Source organism: Corythoichthys intestinalis, chromosome 11 (assembly GCF_030265065.1).
Source record: "Corythoichthys intestinalis isolate RoL2023-P3 chromosome 11, ASM3026506v1, whole genome shotgun sequence".
Classification (NCBI taxonomy): domain Eukaryota; kingdom Metazoa; phylum Chordata; class Actinopteri; order Syngnathiformes; family Syngnathidae; genus Corythoichthys; species Corythoichthys intestinalis.
Window position 1 is genome coordinate 29780230 of NC_080405.1, and position 15054 is coordinate 29795283.

General features: G+C 38.0%; 1 protein-coding gene and 1 long non-coding RNA gene across 2 annotated transcripts; both read left to right on the forward strand.

The window, feature by feature from the left end:
• On the forward strand, positions 1 to 531 carry LOC130923806 (uncharacterized). Its single transcript, XR_009064786.1, has 3 exons — positions 1 to 128; positions 207 to 250; positions 323 to 531. It is a non-coding gene; the product is annotated as an uncharacterized LOC130923806 (long non-coding RNA).
• A 5631-nt stretch (positions 532 to 6162) lies between these two features.
• On the forward strand, positions 6163 to 7786 carry LOC130923730 (uncharacterized). Its single transcript, XM_057849657.1, has 5 exons — positions 6163 to 6208; positions 6308 to 6652; positions 6899 to 7452; positions 7531 to 7574; positions 7646 to 7786. Exons 1-3 carry the CDS (start codon positions 6163 to 6165, stop codon positions 7285 to 7287), a joined length of 780 nt encoding a protein of 259 aa, XP_057705640.1. The 3' UTR covers positions 7288 to 7452; positions 7531 to 7574; positions 7646 to 7786.
• Positions 7787 to 15054: the final 7268 nt, after the last annotated feature.

The window sequence follows — 15054 nt, forward strand, 5'->3', positions numbered from 1 at the left end:
AGATGCCTGCGGCTGTGATTTACAGAGTTCTACTAACATTGCCATGAGTGTTGCTTTGGCCTTAAGCTTGATTCTCTTAGTTTTTCTTACATACTACTTCAAGACAAAAGGATGTCTTTGCTGCAAAGGTAGCTGTCACAATATTAATTATAACTACTTTTTATGCAAGTGGGTTCCACATTGAATTTTCTCTCTTCATTGTTCAGCTTGTCCACAAACCCTTGATGAAACATCTAATAATGTGCAGCAGGTAAATCGAGAAGTTGTCCACTTGTTCTTTACCTTTGTAACTTCTTGTCTCAACATGTTTCTTGTTTTCTAGAGAGAGGAGGAGACTCTGGTTTATTCTGTGCCAACCATCGTCACCAGAAAAAGCGGCAAATCGAATCAGACCGAAGGGGAATTTAGCACATATACTGACGTCAGACGTCGGGATTCCTAACATGACAAAATTGATCTGTCGGCTTCTACAGTGAAAGAATCGTATCTGGCAAACGTTAACTTGGATCTAAAAGAATAACTATATTTACTACTCTATCACAAAATATTGCTTCCCTTGTTTTTGTTTTCCGAATGGTGATGTGGATACTTATCACTGCAAACAATAAAGGTATAAAATAAATAAATTGTTTTGTCAGAAACTCCCAAAAATTGTGGGAATGTTTGGTCCAGTCAATGTTGCTTCAAATGGAACAGTCATATGGGCAGTAAAAACTATTGGTTTTAAACTTTTGTATTTTGTCTTTCAAACATCAACCACAACAAGGCATCAACTTTCCATGCAGCATTTGTGGCAGTACACTCCAAAAAGTGATACTGCATACAACTTAATTGGTGAATTGAATATACTGTAAGTCGGGGGTCAGCAACCCACGGATCTTGAACACTGCCCTAGTGGCTCCCTGAAGCTTTTTCAAAAATGTTTGAAAATTGAAAAAGATAGAGCAGGGAAATATTATATATGAGGTCCTTCTAAAAAAATTAAAGTTCATTATTTTCCATAATATACTGATAAACATTAGACTTTCATATATTTTGGATTCATTACACACAACTGAAGTAGTTCAAGCCTTTTATTGTTTTATTATTGATGATTTTGGCAAAAAAGTCAAGAAAAAAAAATCCCTATCTCAAAAAATTAGCATATTTCATCCGACCAATACAAAAAAGTGTTTTTTAATACAAAAAAAGTCAACCTTCAATTAATTATATCAGCTATGCACTCAATACTTAGTCGGGAATCCTTTTGCAGAAATGATTGCTTCAACACGGCGTGGCATGGAGGCCATCAGCCTGTGGCACTGCTGAGGTGTTATGGAGGCTCAGGATGCTTCGATTGCGGCCTAAAGCCTTAAGTTCCCAGAGTGCTGTATCAAGGCACCTCAGTGGGAATTCTGTGGGAAGGAAAAGGTGTGGCAGGAAACGCTGCACAACCAGAAGAGGTGACCGCACCCTGAGAAAGATTGTGGAGAAGGGCCGATTCCTGGCCTTGGGGGACCTGCAGAAACAGTGGACTGAGTCTGGAGTACAAACATCCAGAGCCACTGTGCACAGGTGTGCTGGAAATGGGCTACAGGTGCCGCATTCCCCAGGTCAAGCCACTTTTGAACCTGAAACAGCGGCAGAAGCGCCTGACCTGGGCTACAGAGAAGCAGCACTGGACTATTGCTCAGTGGTCCAAATTAGTTTTTTCAGATGAAAGCAAATGTTGCATGTCATTCGGAAATCAAGGTGCCAGAGTTTGGAGGAAGACTGGGGAGAAGGAAATGCCTAAATGCCAGGAATCCAGGGTCGAGTACCCACAGTCAGTGATGGTCGGGGGTGCCATGTCAGCTGCTGGTGTTGGTCTACTGTGTTTTAACAAGGGCAGGGTCAATGCAGCTAGGTATCAGGAGATTTTGGAGCACTTCATGCTTCCATCTGCTGAAAAGCTTCATGGAGATGAAGATCTCATTTTTCAGCACGACCTGGCACCTGCTAACAATGCCAAAACCACTGGTAAATGGTTTACTGACCATGGCATGACTGTGCTCAATTGGCCTGCCAACTCTCCTGACCTGAACCCCATAGAGAATCTGTGGGATATTGTGAAGAAGAAGTTGAGAAACACCAGGCCCAACACTGTGGATGAGCTTAAGGCTGCTATCGAAGCATCCTGGGCCTCCATAATACCTCAGCAGTGCCACAGGCTGATTGCCTCCATGCCACGCCGCATTGAAGCAGTCATTTCTGCAAAAGGATTCCTGACCAAGTATTGAGTGCATAGCTGATATAATTAATTGAAGGTTGACTTTTTTGTATTAAAAACACTTTTTTGTATTGGTTGGATGAAATATGCTAATTTGAGATCGGGATTTTTTTGTTTTTCTTGACTTTCTTGCCAAAATCATCAATATTAAAACATTAAAAGGCTTGAACTACTTCAGTTGTGTGTAATGAATCAAAAATATATGAAAGTCTAATGTTTATCAGTACATTACAGAAAAATAACTATCACAATTTGCTAATTTTTTGAGGACTAGTATCTATCTATCTATCTATCTATCTATCTATCTATCTATCTATCTATCTATCTATCTATCTATCTATCTATCTATCTATCTATCTATCTATCTATCTATCTATCTATCTATCTATCTATCTATCCATCCATCCATCCATCCATCCATCCATCCATCCATCCATCCATCCATCCATCCATCCATCCATCCATCCATCCATCCATCCATCCATCCATCCATCCATCCATCCATCCATCCATCCATCCATCCATCCATCCATCCATCTATCTATCTATAATATGTGTAAGATGGTGGCAGGCATGGCATACATGGAACAACATAACCAGGTAGCAGGCATAGTGTACAGGAACATCTGTGCCGAGTACTGACGGGAAACCCCAGAGTCAAGGTGGGCAACACCTCCAAAAGTGGTCGAGAACAACTGAGCCAAGATCCTGTGGGACCTCCAGATCCAGACAGACAAACTGGTGATGGCCAACCAGCCTGACATAGTGGTGGTGGATAAACATCAGAAGACAGCAGTAGTAATAGATTTACCAATCCCGAGTGACAGCAACATCAGAAAAAAGAACACAAAAAGCTGGAGAAATATCAAGGGTTGAAGGAAGAGTTGGAGAAAATTTGGAAGTTAAGGCAACAGTGGTGCCAGTAGTGATCAGGACACTAGGGGCAGTAACCCCCAAGCTGGGTGCATGGCTCTAACAGATACCGGGGAACAACGTCCGACATCCCCGTTCAGAAGAGCGCAATCCTAGGGACGGCTAAGATCCTGCGCAGAACCCTCAAGCTCCCAGGCCTCTGGTAGAGATCCCGAGCTTGAAAGGGGAGATCATTCCACCCGGGTGGGCGAGACAACGATTTTGTTTTTTTTTAATATACAGTATATATAGGTATATAATATGATATATAGCCCTCCCGTCTCATCAGACCATCGGACATGGTTCCAGTAATCCATGTGCTTTGTTGACATGTCTTCAGCAAACTGTTTGCGGGCTTGCTTGTGTACCGTCTTCAGAAGATCTCAAGATTCCATGCACACCAATTTGATGTAGAGTGCGGCGTATGGTCTTAGCACTAACAGGCTGACCCCCTACCTCTTCAATCTCTGCAGCAATGCTGACAGCATTCCTGTAATGAGTCACATGACATTTTGGAAGAAAAACTGACAAGCAGTACTCAATTTGGACATTTAGGGATGTACGTTGTTTCAAAGGGGTATACTCACTTTTGTTGTCAGGGATTTAGATATCAATGGCTATATTTTGAGTTATTTTGAGGGGAAAATAGATTAACTCTATAATATAAGCTGCACACAGACTACTTTTCATTGTGTCAAAGTGTCATTTTGTCAGTGTTGTCCCATGAAAAGATATACTTGATTATCTGCAGAAATGCGAATGATGTACTCACTTTTGTGATACACTGTATATATATATTGTTTAAATAGTTTCTGTAGGATGACAAACTTGACTCAAACATTCTTCTAATTCATTAATATTGAAATTAAGTTAAACTTGAGGCGGAATCGTACAAGAGCCGTAACGTGGTGCGTCACTCTCTATAGGATGTGTGGTTTATTTTGTTGCATATGCCCACCAAAAATGACGTAATTTCCGGGTTACAAAGTCCCGCCAGCCGCCATTGCCACAAAGAGAGCATCGAGTCGTCAACACGGGACATGTCTGAAAGTGTCCAACACGGGTATTTCCCAGGACATCTCCCCATGTCTGTAACCTAGGACACAGGTAAATCCTGCCTCACCTTATACAGGAATTTACAGATATGTATGTCTGAAAGGGTCTATTTTAAGGCTTATATAAGGCTTTAGACTTTTTTTTTTTTTTTTACCAATATGGCTCTTTTAATATTTTGGGTTCCCGACCCCTGATATAAGTGGTCATTTGATGAGGAAGTCCAAGTAATATTTTCATGTATGTCCGAATGAAGTGACTTGGCTCAATTACATACATCAATTTATATATATATATTATATGTGAAAACCTGAGTGCAAACTCAGCAAAGGCAACTGAAATCATTGATAGGAGATCACATCAAATTTTCACTTTTTAAAATAGATGTGCTGTACAATCTAAAAAATAATACTGCATATTACAGTTGCAGGGCACACGCTGAGCAAGAACCATTCGGACTCACAATCACAACGCTACTGACTGGGAATTGATGCCACACTGCCTGCACTAAAGTCAGGCGAATGTACCTCAACACTATTAGTGATCCTTGAAGAGAACAACAAAAACCCTACAGTATTCATTCAACAAATCAGACACGATTTTCGAGTGTCATGATAATACGGGACAAAGTGCGTTCCTTGTAAGCTCAATACGGAATGCTTACTAATGTTTCTCATTACAGGATGATTTAGTTTTTCAAGGGAATACTTTATTACTACATGCATCTATTATTAGAAATATTTACACCATGTATTCTGTGAGTCAGATACAACTACATTTTTAAGATATTAATTACTGTACTATTGAATCTTCACTCATTAATTTGAAATATTCAAATGAAATACTCATCATCATATTTTTTTATATAATAGATTTTATATTTAGATCATGTTATTATCATGTTATTTTTATTCACCATGCGTACTCATATATTAATGTAACATTTACATGGTGTTTGAAATATTTTTTCAGTTAAAGTAGGTCTACTCTGTTGTCTGCTGGTGTAAATGAGTCTTTCAGGTACAGTAGCTTTCTGTTACTCTGACTTAAGCTCCTTGAAACTTGCAGTAGACGAGACAGATGAGTCCCCACCCCCAACACTCACCCAGGAAAGTGCAAAACACAATAGAACGGAATAATGCGACACATTCATATTCATCTGTAAAACTCATCTAAAGTCACAAAGGGTGTCTTTTGCAAACATCTTTGTTGATAAAAAACATGAACATAATGACAAAATGAACATATCCACTGCAATTGTTTGTGAAGTGAACCCAACATATGAGTAAATCAGGTAAGAGAAGCATTAGGTTTTAGAGTAGCCAAGTCTATTTTACTAACCTTAACTCTATTGGCTTAAACCTTATAAGGAATACAAATGACTTACTGAAGAGCAGCATGAAAGGTCAGTAGGTCATAGGCTTGACACAATTATCGAAAACAAATGACTAAACTACAAAAAAAAATTTTTTTTAATTAAATCCGTCTTTTTTTATGTGCCTGAAAATACAGTAAATCTTTGCTCTCCTCTGTCTCATTCATCTGTCTTTTGGAATCTTTACGTACATTTTTGTAGTAATTATTTTTTAATCTGAACAACGTGGACAGAATATTTTGTGCTTAAAATTCAAACAACTGAAAATAACTTAAGCTAAGAGTTTGGGAAAAGATTCCTAATTGTCTATTGATTAAATTACGAGCATGTAGATGTATATTATGTAGGAGAGCAACTCAATGAACGTAATAACTGCTTGTTATACATGAACAGTATATTGAGAAGCTATGACAAAATAATGCAGACACAAATTTAGTAAACAGATTTTCAGTAGAAAAGGCCAATGAGATGTCAGTGAAATAGTTCCCTCCCCTTTGCTGTGATTGGATTCAAGTCGATTATTGTATGATGCTGTCTCGATGGACTGCTGTTCACTTGCTGAAACGACGACAAAATGCAGACGGCGCTTCATCTGCTGCTTCTGCTCATCCCCTATAGAGGCAAGTCTATGCGTTGTAAATTTATAAACATGGTTAAGTTGTGTTTTACTGTTGTTAACATATTTTTTGTTTTTGACTGTTCTGTTCTGTTGTGTTCAGGATATGCGGTTGGTCCCTACTTCTCAACAGAGACCAAAGCAGTCGGACAAATTGTATCTCTAAGCTGTCCCTATCGCAAAGACAATATTCGCACGACTCTTTTTTGGATTCGACTTGTTTCTGGAACTTTTCCAGAATTTTTAGCTCATAGTGAAGCCTTTAAGGAAACCTACAATTGGACATCAAGCAAAGGACATCACATCATTGCTAAACAAGAAGCAGAAATGTTTGTTCTGCAAATTAGTCAAGTACAAAAAAGTGACATGGCGGTCTACTACTGTTTCAAATGGACAACATATGTTCAGGATGTGACATTTTTGAAGGGAATATTTTTGCAGGTCAAAGGTAAATATGACAATTTCTAACAAATATTTAACATTCAATAAATTTAATACTAAAAAAATCAGAACTTCTACTTACTTACATACCTTTTTTTTTTTTTTTTTTTTTTTTAAATAAATATATAATTTGTCGCGTGCAAAGGATGTGACAGGAGCGATTTGCTTAAGCTTGCTTTCCCTTGGAATAAATGAATTGAGCACCCTTTGGTCATGCAGCATTAAACGACCTCAAGTGTAATTTGTGTTTCAGACTTTCCAGAAGCAGAACCCTCTGTCCTTACAGTCACTCAAGACATGAGGACTGATGGGAGCCAATCAGGACAGTCTGTGACCTTAAAGTGCTCGGTCTTCCCTCATTCTGAGAATCAAACTTGTTTTGATGGGCACAAAATTTACTGGTTCCGAACTGAAAAAAATGGCCCACATCCCAGCTTCATTTACACTCGAGAAGAATGTGAAAAGAATACAGGTGGCTCAATGCGGAAATGTGTTCAATCGTTCTCGAAGAACATCAGCTCCTCCGATGCTGGAAATTACTTGTGTGCAGTGGCCACATGTGGGGAGATTTTTATGAAACACACACAAAAAATCTTCACTGAAGGTCCTGTAAATATTTTGGAAAAAGTCCAAATAACTTGAATTGCTGTAAAACTTTGGTACTCCTATCATCAAATTCAGATGTCTGCAGCTGCGAGTTACTAACCTCTATTAACATCATCTTGGGAGCTGCTTTGGCCTTAAGCTTCATTCTGTTAGTCTTCCTCATATGCAACCTCAAGACCAAACAATGTTTTTGTTTCAAGGGTAAGGGACACAATATCAGTCATAACTCAATCTTATGCCAGTGCTTCTAAAACTGCATTTTCTTTCTTCAATGTTCAGCTTGTCCACAAACATGGAGTAAAAGATCCAATCGTGTACAGAAGGTGAGTCCAAAAGTTCTCCAGGTGTTTACCTTTCCACCTTCTTGTCTTAAAACACGTGACTTGTTTCCCAGAGAGAGGAAGATTCTTTGGTTTACTCGGCCCCAACTATTGTTGCCAGGAAAAGCGGCAAATCGAAGAAGACCGAGGAGGAATTCAGCACATATACTGATGTCAGACTTCGGGAATCCTAACGTGACAAAATTGATCTGTCGGCTTCTACAGTGAAAGAATTGTATCTGGAAAATGTTTGATTTGGATCTAAAAAGAAAACTTAATTCACATCAAAATTACCACCAACATTGTTTCAGTTGTTTTTATTTCCCACATGGTGATGATGATGATTATAACTGCAAAAAAATAAATAAATTAAAAAATTAAAAAACGAATAGATGAAATAAATTTTATTTTGTCATGATTTCACAAATGTTGTTAAAATCAAATAGTCACTTGGACAGGAAGAACTCTACTGATGTCACACACATTTTGTTTTCTTTTTCAAATGTCAACCACAACAAGGTTTCAACTTTCCAAGTAGCATTTACGGCAGTAGTATGGAGATCAAAATGTGTCAAAAGAGGTGAAGTTGTCGCCATACAGTAGGTCAAGTCTGTTTGTGTGAGTAAGTTTTTTTTTTGTGTTCCATTGAGTCCGGCTCCTTGCAAATGGCAGTAGGTATGATACACAAGCCTCCACTCACCCAAGCCGTAAGTAAAAGTGGCAAATCGAATCAGACTGATATACATATACACATATAATGACGTCAGACTTCGGGAATGAAATTAATCTTATGGCTTCTACAGTGCAAGAACCATACATGGAAAATGTTGATATGGATCAAAAAAAGAAAACTTCACTCACATCACAATTTGGTGATGTTGATGCTTATCACGGCAACAAATAAGGAAGGTATGAAATGTTATTGTCATGATGGTGGAAATATTTGCTTCAGTCAGTGCTGCGTCAAATCAAACAGTCACTTGGACAGGAAGAACTCTACTGATGTCACACACATTTTGTTTTCTTTTTCAAATTGCAACCGCAACAAGGCTTCAACTTTCCAAGCAGCATTTGTGGGAGTAGTCTGGAGATCAAAATGTGTCAAAAGAAGTAGAGTTTCCATACAGTATGTCTAAAGTCTGTTTGTGTGAGTAAGGTTTTTTTTTTTTAATTTAGATTTGTGTTCCTTTCAGTCCTGCTCCTTGCAAATGGCAGTAGGTATAAAACACAGGCCACCACCCACCCAAGTTGTATGCAAAACACAATGGCAAGGAATAACGCCACACATTCAAACCTATCTATGTGTAAACTCGGCAAAAGTCATGAATGTCTTGTTGATGCAGAACAACCATAACAACTAAATTATCTCAGAAGTCTACAGGAACAATTTGTAATATGACATAGTGTATGGAGTTAGGACAGTCTCATAATAAACACACACACACATGTATATACACATCTGACACGAAACAAACATGTTTGATGCACGCACAAATCTGACACGAAACACACATATTTTGGTATTTACAACCACATCTGAGATGAAATACACATTCATCAAATGTGTGTATCAATTGTCTTTCGGGCATTTATAATGTGCTTTTAAGTGGAAAACCGCACTCACGAGTGTGTGAATCTTATATGGCGGAAAACACTCAGGTGACTTGAAGTTCCGCTCTGAAACCCCCAATTTGGCCAACTTTCAGAATTGTCCGATATGCATGTGTGATACATCATTGGAAAGCTTAATGTCTCAATTTTCTGGGGGAAGAAAATTTTTGAACAGGAGGGCATTAAAAAAAAAAAAAAAATTAAACAGCAAAACCCTAACTGGAGGTGAGAGCACGCGAGTGCATAATTCAAGACGGCATGACTTTAACTAGATATTATTGCGTACTTACCTTGTTTCGATCCAAAAACTCCATGTAGCATGTATCACTGAGTGTCAAGACACAGCTTTGAATGGCCACAGCTGGTTTTTATGGAAAAAAACATGGCAATATAACAAGGGTTGCGATGCAGAAATTGCAGACATCAAGGAGTGGTCGAGATTTTCTTTTTCATATATTAACCATTTTAAACGTTTTTATTCAGTTTTTCTTTGTTTGGATCGATTATTTATCATCTAATAAATCGGAGAAAATGTGACAGAAACATTAAAAAAAATCCAATTAAGTGATAGTTATGAGGTCGATACCCATGACTTTTTACAGACACAAATTTTTTCGTTGTGACGTCATTTTTTAAAGCGGAAATGTAAAGTAAGGTTGGCCAACCATGTTTTTGAATAATATCAATGGCTAAACAATCATAAGCATATTTTCATTTTTTTTTTTTTTTTTTAACGCAACCCTTCCAGATTCTATGTTTAACCCATAGCAACGCCTTTGACAACGAAAATGCTTTTCTTCGGCAATCTTCGGAAATCTTCGGAAATTGCGTCACACCGAGAAGTGCGAGGGAAGAACAGTATTGTTTGTTGCATTGCTTCTCGGTAAGATGCCACGGCGGTGTGTGGCGATGTTTTGTTCTCACTCAAACGGAAAGTTGTATGAGTGGCCAAAGGGTAGCAGGGCACGTAAATGGACATCTTCCGTTCGCACGAAGCGAACACTTTGAAGATGCCTGCTTACTTAACCGGTCTGCTTATGATCAAGGATTTGCCAAAAAGTAAGTGTGATTTTTGGATAGAAGACTGAAGACTTTGTCAAAGCAGAGCTGCCAACTGTTGTGGAATAAACAGTATAAGCTAGGGACGTTAGCCGAAAGTTAACTCGTGGCAATCCCCGATCATAGTTGTTGTTGCGTTCGCTAGTTTAAGCGTGTTTAAATTGCGCGTCATCTGCGATCTTGTCCGAAAGGGTTAATCCACTGTCAATCGGGAAAGGGGTGTGGATGTGCATATAAGCGGGTCAGCGTCGCGGTAATTCACGGTCACGTTGCCGTAAGAGACACACACCGCCGGTGAGTTTGTGCACATTTATTTGTATTTGTATTATGTATTTCCACCTTCATGCTTCAAGCATTGCATTGCATTTGTACGGTTCGGCGTTTCTTTCACGGTGATCGCTTGATAACCTTCTAGTTTGTGTTTTACGTACGAGAGCTGCTGACGGGTGACAACAACAAGCATGTTGGTTTTAATGTCTGGCAGCGGATCAGCGAGCACGCAGTGAATCATGGGAAATGTAGTCTCGGGACAAAACTGAAGTGGTGCTTTGTAATCTGTTCGCTTCTGTGAAAAAACTACATTTCTTCACGCCATTAGACGCCACTTGACGTTGTGTTCCTACTGTTAGCTCCTTGTGTTAATAAAGAAACAAAGATTACAGCACGTCGTGTGTGCGATACATTTGTAAACAAAGTGCTCATAACAAGACACTATGCACGATCTGTTTAAGAGACGCTGGAGTAGTAGGAGGCGAAGAGGAGATCAGCGAGAAGCAAAACTTCGCGGTCGGATGTGGCGGCAGTCCGCTATTATTTTGTTTTCTTATTGTTGCCACAATAAAGTGGAGAAAGCCATCAACAACTCATCTCCTTCTTTCCCCCCAACGTTTTTATATTATTATTTTATATGCACGAGAGCTGCCGGATCTGCTAAGATGAACATGAAGTCTGATTATTATTTTTTTTAACAATGTCATCAGATGGACAAAAACATAAAATTATGTGCAAATGCCTGCATCTTCAAATCATGAAAATAATAACAGCCTATATCTTACCAATCTTGTAATCTCGATGGTTCTTGTATCCATTCCATGTCAGGCAGTCTAGGCACATTGTTTGCATCCTGATTCGCGTCTGGCTAATACATGTTAGTCCTCCAACTCTTCAAAAACTTGGATCTCCTCCCTTGCGCTCGATCTATCGCTTATATCGCTGTTTGAATCATTGTTTGAAGGGCTTTGTATTGAGGCCATATGTATGGAGCTGCCATCGCTGTTCCCGGTGTGACGTATCACTTCCGGGTTCGTCCCCTTTCAGGCTCGAACTTCGGAAATGCGATTATTTTGTCAAATATACAACATATAAATTATTTTTTTCATGCTTTATTTGTTGGACAATGTTTAATTACTTTAATTGTGACCCTATTTGGCATGTTATGAAATAACTTTACATTTCTGCTTTAAAAGTTTAAAATATGTGAGTGAATAATTTTTGAAAGTCTTTTCTTTTTTCCTTCCTAAACAAAATATTAGACATCAATTAATGATTCCAAACTAAAAATGAAAGACATTTTGAATAATAAATATAAGTGATTACCTTCGTTATTTATTTATTTATTTTTTTTAACCAAAAATAGTCACTCGGCCTAAACTTTTCTTGAATGACATATCCATGAACCTTTAATCAAAACAGCTAGCGCAAAGATAGAAGAGGCAGGAAATTCAGAGCGTCACCTGCATATTAAAATAAATATCTATATATATTAGGGGTGTGACGATACACACAAGTCACGGTTCAGTACGTACCTCGGTAGAGGGGGTCATGGTTCGGTTAGGGTTCAGTACAACAACAACAACAAAAAGCCTTTTTTTTTCCTGACAGCATTTGAAAGGTAAAAGTTTGTATACCATTGCACTGTTATATCGGTGAAATTTAAAAATTCAATCAGTTAGTATAAATATGTTTTATGACAAAGATGTTTAATGTACTAACGTGTAGAACATGAAAAGTAACGTTAGTTACTTTGCTGAGTAATTAATTACTCTTATAAGGAACTAATTTACTAACTCAATTACTTTTTGGGAGAATTTATAACTGTAACTAATTACTTTTTAAAGTAAGACTAACAAAACTGCTACTGTGCGCCCTCAACAGGAGAAATCGCATCTCCTCTCCGCTGCCTATTCTAGTATAGCCCATAGTATGGCGCGAGAACTGGCATAGTATGGAGCTAGAACAGGCTCCGGCAGCATCTCTGGCAGCCTGTTCTAGCGCCATAGTATGGCGCTAGAACAGGCTCCCGCAGCTAGACGTGTCAGATGTGTGTCTGCATCGAAAATGTGTGTCTGTGTTTCTTATCAGATATGTATGTACATTGAAAATGTGTGTGTTAATTATGAGAGTGTTCTAGCTCAATATGAACACGGCAACAACAACAAATTCCTTCATCAGGCAAGAGAAGTATAAGTTATGATTTTTACTGATCTAAACCCCATAGAGAGTACAAATGATGCATCGAATAGAGGCATGTAAGGTCAGCAGGTCAAAATTTGATGCAACTATTAAAAGCAAACAGAACTGCAATTTAAAAAAAAAAAAAAAAAAGGTCAAACTATTTTCAATCTTTCAATTCTGACACTGCAACACGAGCAAAACTATTTAGTGCTTACTATTTAAAGAACTAAAAATAAAAACTGCCTGTTATGCAGTAAAGCTTCAATTGAGAGGAGATGAGAAAAATAATGAAGACATTGGAATGTTTTGGTGGACACATTTTCACTTCAAACTGCAAATGCTATCTCAGTGAAGTTGTTCCCGCCCCCTTGCTGTGATTGGGCTTATGGCAATCAACGTATGATTCTGTCTAGATGGACTGTTGTTCACTTGCTGAAACAACGACAAAATGCGGACAAGACTTCATCTGCTACTCATGCTCATCCAATATGGAGGCAAGTCCATGCTTACCGTGGTGTTTATATAATAATCAATTTTTGTGCTGTACATCACTCTTGTTAACATCTCTGTCATGTGTTTGTTTCTGTTAAGGATGCGCAAGTGGTACCAACTTCACAACAGAGATCCATGACGTTGGTGAAAATGTCTTACTGAGGTGTCCCCGCAACGATCTATTGGGCTCGGCTACTTTATTTTGGATTCGACTTGCTTCTGGAGCCTTCCCTGAATTTTTAGCTCAAAGCACAGCCTCTGATTTAGCGCAACCATCAAGCATTGAACATCGCATCGTCACCAAACATGAGGCAGGAATGTTTGTTCTGCAAATTAATGACGTGCAGAAAAGTGATGTGGCAGTCTACTACTGTTTCAGCTGGACACCTTGGATTCATGATGTGATATTTTTGAAAGGAATATTTCTGCAGGTCAGAGGTAAGTATGACTAGAATAGATAGTATTTGGCTTCAAGAAACAAGTCATTTTAATTTGCAATATATAATATTTTTGCTCATTGACAGTTTAACCATCTAAGCAACGATTTAACTTTTGTTCACCAAGGCATATACTGTATCTTACATCGTAAAAAACATACCGTATTGTACCCCAAAAAATGTACCAATAATATCTATATACATACACACTATTGAGTTCAAAAGAACATAGGCTTTTCTGAAATTGAGTAAAAAAATATATATTTTGAAATTGCATGTAATATCTCTGGTTTTGAGTTAAAGTTTATTACTTTAGTTTTAACTTTTTTCATTCAAAATCGGGGCGGGAGATATTGTTTCTGGTTAGCAGTTAAGTTTTTTTATTTATTTATTTATTTTTTTTTATCTGCAATTTAAAAAAAATCATCAGTTAATTTCATGGCAAAACTACTTTTAAAATAAAATTTCCTTTAAAAATAGATTTCCAAATAATCTGGTTCCTATGGAATTACACTGAAATTGTATATATTATGGTTCATGAAGAAAAAAAGGAGAGGACCCTGTTGAACTAGCACCCAATTTCGTTTAACTTTTAATTTTAAATCAAAGCACATACATAATGTCTTGAAAATGTGTGGAAATTCAATGTTAATTATGCTGCAGTAAAATGTGTTTGCCAATTTCTGAAATTTACAACAATTAATACCTTGGATTTTAACTGTTGATTTATCTCATTCATGAGCTGTAACTCAATCATAATCCCTAAAGAAAACTTTTGTGTACACACGGTTCTGTCAGACATTTATTTTGTAGAAACAGCCCATTCAAACGCCTTGTTCAACAGTTTCTTAGTGACAAGTAGCCCTGAGCACTTCTACAGCAACGAGCGCAAACATCCAACGAAACTAGCAACAAGATTAGAAAATTTCCATTATTCGTTTTTTTGGTTTAGCAATATTTGTTGATTTTTTTTTTCAGACTCTTCTGAAGCAGAATCCTACATTTATGAGGTTACTCAAGACGTTTGGTCTCATGGGGCTCCACCAGGACCAACCGTGACCTTACAGTGCTCGTTCCTTTCCCATTATGAGGATAAATCTTGCACAGATAAACACCAGGTTTACTGGTTCAAAACTGGAACTAATGATATAAAGCCCAGCTTCATTTCTGCTCGTGAAGAATGTAGAGAAGTTAGAAATGACAAAATGCAGAAATGCACCTTCTCAAAGAACGTCAGCTCTTCCGATGCCGGAACTCACTTCTGTGCAGTGGCAACATGTGGGGAGATTTACATTGGAAATGCAACAACAATCATCGTTAACGGTAAATAGTTTACCAACAGTATTGCCGTGTGTGTTTTAAGTAGTGCAAATTTCTTGAATTTCTGTTTACATTTGCTGTTTTGTTTTAATCGTCATGATCCAGATGAA